The sequence below is a fragment of the Sceloporus occidentalis genome, unplaced genomic scaffold (assembly GCF_023333645.1).
Source record: "Sceloporus occidentalis isolate IW3139 unplaced genomic scaffold, rSceOcc1.0.p SCAF_363, whole genome shotgun sequence".
In the NCBI taxonomy this organism is placed as follows: domain Eukaryota; kingdom Metazoa; phylum Chordata; class Lepidosauria; order Squamata; family Phrynosomatidae; genus Sceloporus; species Sceloporus occidentalis.
In genome coordinates this window covers 290,406-302,710 of record NW_028317343.1, presented here as the reverse complement: position 1 = coordinate 302,710, position 12,305 = coordinate 290,406, and the positions used below count along the sequence as shown (strand labels likewise).

At 48.6% G+C, this 12,305-nt stretch overlaps 1 protein-coding gene across 1 annotated transcript in view; it reads right to left on the bottom strand.

Moving 5' to 3' along the window:
• LOC149273622 (plectin-like) overlaps positions 1 to 9,986 on the bottom strand; it is a 102,230-nt gene extending 92,244 nt beyond the window's left edge. The window contains 5 exon segments of the mRNA XM_089506104.1: positions 3,836 to 4,031; positions 7,930 to 8,005; positions 8,194 to 8,321; positions 9,116 to 9,173; positions 9,781 to 9,986. Of these exon segments, the coding sequence (XP_089362230.1) occupies positions 3,836 to 4,031; positions 7,930 to 8,005; positions 8,194 to 8,321; positions 9,116 to 9,173; positions 9,781 to 9,986 (664 nt within the window).
• Between the last annotated feature and the right edge of the window lie 2,319 nt (positions 9,987 to 12,305).

The window sequence follows — 12,305 nt, the reverse complement described above, 5'->3', positions numbered from 1 at the left end:
GAATGGCAGGAATCCGGAGAGGAGTCGCCCGGCGATCCGCACCTCGCCCAGACCTGGCACCACAAGAGCTTTCAATCTACATCCGGACGGGCCGGGTAAACACAGCTGTGTGACATCCCACGCCAGAACAGGAGCTAGAGAAAGGCCAGAGCTCCCGAACCACAACAGTCTCCTGCTCATCATCCTCATCCCGCTGTAACGGCTCAGACCTTAAACACTTGTTGGTCTATCCCATGTATGTTTAATCCCCTCACTGTATTACCCTCTACCACTTCTGCTGGGAGGCTGTTCCACTTATCTATCCATATGCCTATCTCATGCATGTTTAATCCCCTCACTCTACTACTTCTGCTGGGAGGCTGTTCCACTTACCTAGCGCCCTCTCAGTAAAGTAAAACTAACTTCCATCCCATCTCAGCCTCTGACCCTCTTGTTGTAACTTTTCCCCTCATGTAAATTATTTACATGTCTCTCCTGTCCCAGTCTATAGCTTAGCGAGTCGCGCCCGTCGAGTCCCAGAGTCCGGGGGATATAAGGGAAGATTCACCCAGCTGTGTGACCGAGGGGTTAAAAAGTACCTTCTCCTGTATGAGGCGCTATAAAAGATTGGCGCGCATGCGCGTATAAAGGCGCTTTACCACCTACCCATCCTGTATGAGGCGCTATAAAAGATTGACGCGCATGCGCGTGGTTTACGCGGGTCAGTTTTCTCCCCTGCTTCATGTAGCTGTAGGTAAGTGTGCCGGCAGCGCATGCGCAGTAGTAGTGTATATAGCGTTTGAAGCAGCAACAAGTGACAGAACCACGGCCCGGGCCCCGGTCTGCCGGCAGCGACACGCACCGGGGGCCCCGCAAAATGTGCGTTTCCTAGGGAGCCAAAGCACGAAGGGTTATTGGGTTAATAGCAATACTTCTACAGAACGTGTTGTAGATCGGAGGAGCCGGACTCCCTGCCCCTCGGCTCCCGTTTCTCCATTGAAAATTCGACTTTGCTGAAACTCTATTTACCCGCCGGGATCGCGACGCGAATAACCCCGTCATTGCCGCACGCACGTTAACCATTTCATGATGAAGCATACAGCGGTGCAGCGCCGCCACCTGCTGGTCTCACAGCGCAATTACACCGAGCAGTCTGTCCGGTAAAGGAGCTTCCGAGCGCCTGACTGCTGTATACATATCACAGCCATCAGCGCTGCCCTGCGGAATTCCCATACAACGTAACTCATAACCCGCCACTTCCGCACGTCCCTCGCCCCGTAACCCAGCACATAACCCGCCGCCGATGCGCTTCCCTCGCCCCATAACCCAGCACATAATCCGCCACGCGGCCCTCGCCCCGTAACCCAGCACATAACCCGCCGCCGATGCGCTTCCCTCGCCCCATAACCCAGCACATAAACCGCCTTCGCGTGTCCCTTGCACCGTAACTGTGACAGGGCCAGGCTAGCTGGCTCATATGTCATATGAAGTTTAGCCGGGTCACGGAGCACTTTTGTGTCCGGTTCCGTATACCGTGACCCGGTAATATATTATATTGTGTTTATTGTGTAACCGGCCCAGAGACTGATGTGGATTCAGCCCCAGCCTTCAAAGAGACGATCCTATAATCTGGCTGGGGCTCTTAATCAGCCAACACAGCCCTGTCTGCCCAGACGGCACCCGCACTACAGGGGGGATAACACAGGTGGGGGAACCCATTGTATTCTGTAATCCCCTCACCTGATACATCCCCTGTATACTGATGGGATTTGTGATGGGATGTGGCTGATGGGATTGGGGGTTGGGTTCGGTACACATTGCATTGAGATTATATATAAAGTTCTGTGTGTTTGTAAATAAAGTTCTTGTTTTACTACGAATGGTGGTCTGGATGATCCGTGGATAGCTGAGTGCGATCCGTATGAGGGACTGACTGGTGATTCCTCAGCCTTCAAACAGGGGGACCCAGCCTTGGGTACGGTGACCCTGTAACAGTAACCCAGCACATAATCTCTCGCCCCATAACCCAATATATAACCCGCCACGCTTCCCTCGCCCCGTTAACCAACACATAATCCCTCGCCCCGTAACCCAGCGCGCTATATTCACATTTATCAAGCTTTTTTGGGGGGTTTGTGTTGGTTGGTAGCACATAAACCGCACAGACACGCAGTCACTATTCAAATAAACGTTCCTAATAAATAACGGCATGCGGGTCACTCTACACGCAGTGACTGCACGGGAGGCGTGTGTCACCGAGATAACACGCATCACACGCCACAGGCCACGCTGCTCTGGCACACACATCACCCCCATCCGCTGGCTCACACCCAACATTCGTTATACGTTACACGTCCTCTGATAGAAGAGGCTCTGCGCGTCTCGCTATACGTTACACGTCCTCTGATAGAAGAGGCTCCGCGCGTCTCGCTATACGTTACACGTCCTCTGATAGAAGAGGCTCCGCGCATTGATTTCATGTTATTCACAGAGGGATGTTTAGGTGACTGGCCGGTGCTCTTGGCCGTGGTACGGTGTGACCGGCCCTTTAAGAACAGACACCCTTATCAGCCAGTGACCTCGGCAGGGAAGTTGGTAACGGCTCGCACTTCCTGAGCACGTGGTCACGGCGCGTGGCTCTAAACCACGGCCCCCCGGCCCTCATCACACTATACAGTGTCACTTTACTGTGCCGTAAACCTACCTACATGATTAACCTCCAACACTCACAGAGTTAATATGGCCACGGATTTCCGTATTCTAACCTTGTGTGTACACAGCTCTGGAGACAGCGGGGTTAAACACGCGTGTATTCAATAACAAATTATATAACGGCCCGACACGGTGATAATAATCGCAGCATGGACTGTAAGCTCCTGTGCACCGGCCCTCTGTGACTGTCTGTCCATATTGTTATATCATCTAATTTACCCCACTGTACAGCGCTGCGGAATATGATGGCGCTACATAAATCAATAACAATAAATGGCTAATTTATCTATACATTATACAGGGGGCGGCTCGCTGATTTAGCTATACATTATACAGGGGGCCGGTCACTGATTTATCTATACATTATACAGGGGCCGGTCACTGATTTATCTATACATTATACAGGGGGCCGGTCACTGATTTATCTATACATTATACAGGGGGCCGGTCGCTGATTTATCTATACATTATACAGGGGGCCGGTCACTGATTTATCTATACATTATACAGGGGCCGGTCACTGATTTATCTATACATTATACAGGGGCCAGTCACTGATTTATCTATACATTATACAGGGGGCCGGTCACTGATTTATCTATACATTATACAGGGGCCGGTCACTGATTTATCTATACATTATACAGGGGCCGGTCACTGATTTATCTATACATTATACAGGGGCCGGTCACTGATTTATCTATACATTATACAGGGGCCGGTCACTGATTTATCTATACATTATACAGGGGGCCGGTCTCTGATTTATCTATACATTATACAGGGGCCGGTCACTGATTTATCTATACATTATACAGGGGGCCGGTCGCTGATTTATCTATACATTATACAGGGGGCCGGTCTCTGATTTATCTATACATTATACAGGGGCCGGTCACTGATTTATCTATACATTATACAGGGGCCGGTCACTGATTTATCTATACATTATACAGGGGGCCGGTCACTGATTTATCTATACATTATACAGGTGCCGGTCACTGATTTATCTATACATTATACAGGGGCCGGTCACTGATTTATCTATACATTATACAGGGGGCCGGTCGCTGATTTATCTATACATTATACAGGGGGCCGGTCACTGATTTACCTATACATTATAAGATGCTGTGAATCCTACCTGCTATCCTGATGACGGCTCTCTCTGCCGCGTCCAGCACGGTTCCTCCGCCAGACGCCGACGACGACCTCTTAACCCGCTGGTTCTTGGACAGATTCCAGGGCAAGGTGTCCCCCGGGGTGGGAGAGCCGCTGCTTGCGCTGGAACTGTCCTCCGCCATCTTTATCCTGCCCCTCCGGTCCAGTGACATCAACCCCTACAGGGGAGAGAGAGGGTTAAATATCTAGAATATCCACAATTTCTCATAACCCCCCCCAAATCCTTTTCTAAAACTTGTTTTTTTTTTAGTAAAAACACACTTTTCTATCCATTAAAGTGACCTTGATCAGTCGTTGGTCTCGTCTTAGATTCAGGAGCCGTATGTCTATCCCACGCATGCTTAATACCCTCGCTGTATTACCCTCTACCACCTCTGCTGGAAGGCTGTTCCACTTATCTACCACCCTCTCAGTAATGTTAAGGTTTAATTTGTTATCTTCCTGATAAGGTAACTTCTAGGGAGGAAGTAGAGATGTGGACGTCACGCAGCATATCTATCGCCATGTCACTTATCAGGCACTCGCTTTGTCTTGTTCGTGAGATGCGTCACCTTGTACAGCGCTGCGGAGTAGGATGGCGATATATAATCAATAATAATAATGGGTACCTTTTAATAATCCTGCGGAATTCCCTTTAACGGACCTGGCTGCTTTCTGCAGGTAAAGCTGCGTGTGCGTGTGCGTGCTCGCGTGTGTGCGTGCGAGGGGGTAGGTACGTACACTGCCTCCCAGCCCAGCGTCAGAGGTCAGCAGCTGATGGCCCGGGGGCTAATGTACCGTCCATCTGGTCTATAGGGGACATGGGGATTATACAGAGAAGAGCCGGACCCAAAACACACAGGTCCGGCCCTTCTGCCATTACTGGTCTGTCCTGCCTGACCTCTTTCTCCACCTTCACCGGGGCAATCGCCCTGAAACCCCTACCCCCCCCCACCGGACAGTCACCCGGGGGCTGGATTATAGGAGAGAGGAGGCTCCTTAATCTGCTAAATACCTCCAGCCAGACACCAGGATGTTAGAAATAACAGGTTTATCACTTGAAGCCCCTCACCTAATGTTCTCTTAATACATAATTCTAAATTATACACACACAGCCCATGATATATATATATATATTATATAAACACCCCGCATAATATATAAATTATATACACCCCCCATAATATATATATATATATTATATACACACACCCCATGATTATATATATATATATATATATATATATATTATAAACACCCCCCATAATATATATATTATATACACCCCCCCATAACATATATATATATATTATATACACACCCCCATAATATATATATATATATCATATACACACCCTCATAATATATATATACACACACCCCATGATATATATATATATATATATATTATATATACACCACCCATGATATATAATAATATAATATACACACTCCGCATAATATATATTTTATAAACACACCCCATGATATATATATATATATATTATATACACACACCGCCATGCTATTTATATATATATATATTATACACCCCCTGTGATACACATATATATATTATATACACACACACACACCCATGATATATATATTCTTATTATATACACACACCCCATGATATATATATATATTATATACACACACCCCATGATATATATATATTATAAACACACACACCCCATGTTATATATATATATATATTATATACACACACACCCATGATATATATATATATATATATACACATTATACACACATCCCATGAGATACATAAATATATTATATACACACATATATAATAAATATATCTATCTCATGGGGGTCTGTATATTATATATATGTATATATATATATATGTATATATATATATATATATATATATATATATATATATATAATATTATACACACACCCCCGTGAGAAATATATATAGATAATATATATTATACACACACACCCCATAATATATATATATATATATGATGTCCTGATGAAAGTCAGTAATGACTGAAACGTTGACTTTGAATAAAATGAAATTGTCTATTTAAAGACCTGGAGTGCTGACCATCTTTTTGAAAGTGTTTTACATGGAAACTGCTGGTTACTAGCACCGGGCTTGGAATATTTGGAATGGTGTGCAATGGACTCTGTGAGTAAATATATATATATATATATACAACCTGTCAAGAGAGTTTGTATATATACTCTGTATGGACGCTGCGTGTATATATAGGGCACCTATAGACATTCTATGTATCTATATTCAGATGAAACATATCGTCCTTACAGATATATTCTATCAGGTCCACTGACAGTGTGTACATATACCCAATATATTAATGATCGGGGGGCCTGTATCATATACTGATGTACAACGTAGTCAGTATATATAGGAAGTGACAGTATGCCCGGCGCTGTCAGTATATATAGGAAGTGACAGTATACCCGGCGCTGTCAGTATATATAGGAAGTGACAGTATACCCGGCACTGTCAGTATATATAGGAAGTGACAGTATACCCGGCGCTGTCAGTATATATAGGAAGTGACAGTATACCCGGCGCTGTCAGTATATATAGGAAGTGACAGTATACCCGGCACTGTCAGTATATATAGGAAGTGACAGTATACCCGGCGCTGTTAGTATATATAGGAAGTGACAGTATACCCAGCACTGTCAGTATATATAGGAAGTGACAGTATGCCCGGCGCTGTCGGTATATATAGGAAGTGACAGTATACCCGGCACTGTCAGTATATATAGGAAGTGACAGTATACCCGGCGCTGTCAGTATATATAGGAAGTGACAGTATACCCGGCACTGTCAGTATATGTAGGAAGTGACAGTATACCCGGCGCTGTCAGTATATATAGGAAGTGACAGTATACCCGGCGCTGTCAGTATATATAGGAAGTGACAGTATACCCGGCGCTGTCAGTATATATAGGAAGTGACAGTATACCCGGCGCTGTCAGTATATATAGGAAGTGACAGTATACCCGGCGCTGTCAGTATATATAGGAAGTGACAGTATACCCGGCGCTGTCAGTATATATAGGAAGTGACAGTATACCCGGCGCTGTTAGTATATATAGGAAGTGACAGTATACCCAGCACTGTCAGTATATATAGGAAGTGACAGTATGCCCGGCGCTGTCAGTATATATAGGAAGTGACAGTATACCCGGCACTGTCAGTATATATAGGAAGTGACAGTATACCCGGCACTGTCGGTATATATAGGAAGTGACAGTATACCCGGCACTGTCAGTATATATAGGAAGTGACAGTATGCCCGGCACTGTCAGTATATGTAGGAAGTGACAGTATACCTGGCGCTGTCAGTATATATAGGAGGTGACAGTATACCCGGCGCTGTCAGTATATATAGGAAGTGACAGTATACCCGGCGCTGTCAGTATATATAGGAAGTGACAGTATGCCGGCACTGTCAGTATATATAGGAAGTGACAGTATACCCGGCGCTGTCAGTATATATAGGAAGTGACAGTATAACCCGGCGCTGTCAGTATATATAGGAAGTGACAGTATGCCCGGCACTGTCAGTATATATAGGAAGTGACAGTATACCCGGCGCTGTCAGTATATATAGGAAGTGACAGTATGCCCGGCACTGTCAGTATATATAGGAAGTGACAGTATGCCCGGCACTGTCAGTATATATAGGAAGTGACAGTATGCCCGGCACTAAGTACGTAGGCGTGTTAACCCCGTCTGCATTCAGTGGAAATCCTTATAACGTGTAATAATAGTAATTAGGGCGATGCGGGTCCCGCTGCTTCAGGATAATGAATGCGTCTCTGTGCATGCGCTGCTGCAGCCCACGGGACCCACATACCCCTCTGCCTCCCCTACCTCAATAACCAAAATAATTAACCCATCATCTACCTCTGCACTGAATGGTGCAGCGCTCTCTGTACCGGTATAGAGGGGGGTACCCGCTGGCTGTACCCGCATGGAGGGGGGGGGGGTACCTGCTGGCTGTACCCGTATGGAGGGGGGGGTACCTGCTGGCTGTACCACTATGGAGGGGATACCTGCTGGCTGTACCCGTAAGGAGGGGGTACCTGCTGGCTGTACCCGTATGGAGGGGGGTACCTGCTGGCTGTACCACTAAGGAGGGGGGGTAGATGATGGGAAGCTGGGGGTTATTGGCCTTGCCAGCCACCTTTTTCAGCCTCCATGTGCCCCTGACATCCTTCTCACCCTGCACCTGCCAGCATGTACCTGCCCTCCGCCAGTGCCCTTTCCTCTGCCCCCTGCTGCCCAATGGTTTCCCCCCGTGTCCCCCCTGTCCTCACCGCAGAGTCAGCATCCAGATCCCTGCACCAAATCCATCCCAGCCGGCGGGGAAATGCTGAGGAGAGGAGAGAGAGGGGGAGGAGCCAGTCGGAGCCACGCCCAGAGAGGGAGGGCAGCGCTGCAGATCCTGAAGAGAAGGGAGAGAGGGAGAGAGACACAGAGAGGAGAGACGGGGATTTAGCCAGCGCTGTATTATGTATAGATAAATCAGTGACCGGCCCCCTGTATAATGTATAGATAAATCAGTGACCGGCCCCCTGTATAATGTATAGATAAATCAGTGACCGTCCCCCTGCATAATGTATAGATAAATCAGTGACCGGCCCCCTGTATAATGTATAGATAAATCAGTGACCGGCCCCCTGTATAATGTATAGATAAATCAGTGACCAGCCCCCTGTATAATGTATAGATAAATCAGTGACCGGCCCCTATATAATGTATAGATAAATCAGTGACTGGCCCCCTGTTTAATGTATAGATAAATCAGTGAGCTGGCCCCCTGTATAATGTATAGATAAATCAGTGACCGGCCCCTGTATAATGTATAGATAAATCAGTGACCGGCCCCCTGTATAATGTATAGATAAATCAGTGACCGGCCCCCTGTATAATTTATAGATAAATCAGCGAGCCGGCCCCTGTATAATGTATAGATAAATCAGCGAGCCGGCCCCTGTATAATGTATAGATAAATCAGTGACCGGCCCCCTGTATAATTTATAGATAAATCAGTGACCGGCCCCTGTATAATGTATAGATAAATCAGTGACCGGCCCCTGTATAATGTATAGATAAATCAGTGACCGGCCCCTGTATAATGTATAGATAAATCAATCACCGGCCCCTGTATAATGTATAGATAAATCAGTGACCGGCCCCTGATTTGTCTCCATGGGGCCCCCGCCAGCAGTGTGTTACGGACTGAAGGTTACACTCCGGCTGGCGCTCTGTGGCCCCGGACCCCGGCAGGATATCCCTGGGGAGAGAAAGATTGGGGCCCCAGTGTCCCCCGTCCTCATCGGGCACACCAAGCGGGGTATTAGGAGCAGTTACCCCTGTGTGCACTGCCTGGGGTAATAGTGATAGTCTGTGGGGTGATAGGGGGATTGTTTCCCGCTGCCGGGGTCTCGGGGTAAGTGGCCCCCGGCCTCTGCTGATGGTTTTTCCTGCTCCTTTTCTGCTGAGGCAAAAATAAGTGAAATTTAGCAAATTCCCAGAATGTAGGAGACTCTGAGTCCGGTGGGGCATGGGGCAGATGTTGGGGGTATTGGGGCAGTTTCTCGGGGTCACCCGGTATGAAGCTGATTCATGATCTGTTAACCCCCCCGTTTGCTGGGATTCCCTCCGGGTAGAATATAGATGCCTGCAGAGAAGAAGCGCACGGTGCGCCCCTAATAATAACCCCCCTGGGGTAAATACTTATAGAGGCTGCCACAGGATGGACACAAGCGCGGGGTCTCCGGCGGAGAGATACAGGGGCTTCAGGCACTGGCAGGAAAGCCACACTCCGGTGTGACCCGCTGCCAGCCTGGGTTCAATTGCAAGTCCCATTCCGGTCTGATCCCGGTTCCAGCTTGGGTCACTGGTGCCAGCTCCGTTCGGGTCCAGTCCCGGTGCCAGCTCCGGTCCAGTCCTGGTGCCAGCTCTGCTCCGGTCCCACAGGAGGCGTCTTTGTTCCCTCGATGTTCTGATCAGAGGATTTGCGTTCTTCCTCTAATAAAGAGACTTCATTGTCCTCGCTGCCCCTGGCCGGCTGCGCGGGGCCCCCGGGCCCCCTCTGCCCCGTCATGCCAACCGCCGCATACCAGCAAAGACAGGCTGTTCCCAGACTCACTGTCATCATCATTAAAACTCCGGAACAGAACCAACAGGAATCGGATCAGAGACCCCAAATATACTGAGTGGGTGTAACGGGCCGTGTTACCTAAACGGTGTCAGCAGCATTAAAACTAAGCTCGGAAATCACGCGACCCGTTCACAATGGATGCAGAATCCACAAACCAGCGGCTACAGCTATGACATCATCATGTGACATAATATGAAAACGAACTATAACTACCAGGAATAATCACTCGGAATACGGCGGAGGCCGGACGGGTTTTATGGGCGAGAATAAAAAGAGGTGCAGTTACCCCCCGTGAACACGAGGAGCCCACAGGAAGTGACAGGGAACTTTGGGGCAATAAAGGGGTAGAAAGTTTCCCAAACGTACTTCTTAAAACCAAATGCATAAATAAATAAAATAATTTCAGCGCAAAACCGCTATATTTAGGCAATAATGCCCGCTCCCACAATGCTCTGCCCATACCTCGTCGAAACGTGGAGAAGGGGCAATGCGGTGTAATACAGGGGAGAAGGGGTAATGCGGTTTAATGGAGGGGTATATCGTGAGGTACATTGTGGGGTATATGGTGGGATACATCTTGGGTATATTGCAGGCTATATGGCGATGTATATCAAGGTGTATATGGTGGGGTACATGGCGGGCTATATCCAGAGCCCCCACTATTATTAGAAGTAGTTACTATGAGGCTGCCGGCCGGCGGGTGGAGGGACTGGTGCTGCTGCCGGGAGCCGCTTCCCCTTTAATTCCACGTCTCGTGTTTGTTACTCGTTTAGAAGCCGGGACTGGAAGCTTCTTTCTTGGGCGGGGGGCAAATGGGCTCCAGATGTCAACATCTCCCCAGTCATGGGGGATGGGGGGGGCAAAACAGGGCGACCACGGCACTGAGAGAGAAGAAGAAAGGAGGGGATGGCGAGAAGGCAGAGGGGTAACAGGCGGGGCGGGTGTTGCAGATCCAGTCATGGGGTAACAGGCGGGGCGGGTGTTGAAGATCCACTCATGGGGTAACAGGCGGGGCGGGTGTTGAAGATCCACTCATGGGGTAACAGGCGGGGGCTAAAGATCCAGTCATGGGGTAAAGAGACAGCAGAGAGGAGCTTCACAGGCAGGGCCAGCCCAAGGCAAAATGCCGCCTGGGGCGAATTTTAAAATGCCGCCCCCCCCCCCCCTTATCTACTCTTCCTCCCGCCCCCCCCCCCCCCCTTGTACTTACCTTTCAGCAGCCCTAAGGGGAGTCTCCCTGTTCGGTCTCGGTGCCGGCTATGAGGAAATCTTCCGGCACTCAGCATTACAAGCCGGCCCCGAGACCGAACAGGGAGACTCGCCGCAGAGGAGAGAGCGAGGGGTGCCGAGCCGGTACTGACAGCTTGGTGACCGAAAACCACTCGGCGCCCCTTTCTCTCTCTTTCGATTTAGAAGAAAAAAAAGGGCTTGGAGCGGCAAAGTGCCCCCCTTCAAAAGTGCTGCCTGGAGCGGCTGCCCCACTCGGCTCCATTGTCGGGCCGGCCCTGTTCACAGGTAAGCAAGTTGTGCACAGAAACCCCGAGAACTCGCAGGAAGAGACTGCCAGGGGGCAGGGTAATTAGTGGGGCATGAGGGGAGCTTAGAGGGTAAAGGTTATCAGTACATAATGGGGTAGTTAAAAGATAATGGGGGCAGTTAAGGGATAATGGGGGCAGTTAAGGGATAATGGGGGCAGTTACGGGATAGCAAGGGGCAGTTACGGGAAAGCAAGGGGCAGTTACAGGATAGCGAGGGGCAGTTAAAGGATAGCGGGGCACCTGTCCAGAGCAGTGCCGCTTTGGCCCTCTCGGCGAGCAGGTCAGGAATCCGTTATGAAAAATTACTGCAGTTTTTCTGAAGTAATGATGCAGTTTTTTGGACACGAAAAAACTGCAATACTGCACATTTACTGCACTTTTTTTTTTTTCATATTGCAAACCTACAGTTGTACTTCAAAGTACTGCAGCTTTATTGCATTTGTACTTCCGTACAAAAATAACTGCAGTAATTTTTCGTAAGGGATGGGATCCAGAGCGGAATGGTGCCGGAACCGGACCCGATACCCGAGCAGCCGCCAACTATGCAAACCGAGCCCACCGCCCGAGCCCACCGGGGGACTGCCCAGCGAGCAACGTGAACCCTTTCACTGCCAGGGAGCGAGCACCACGCGGAGCATCCAGGAGTCCGCTGGGATCTCATTCCCGATTTCCTGATCTCGTAATTCATGGAGAAACCCAGAACCCTCTGGCAGATCGGCCCCCG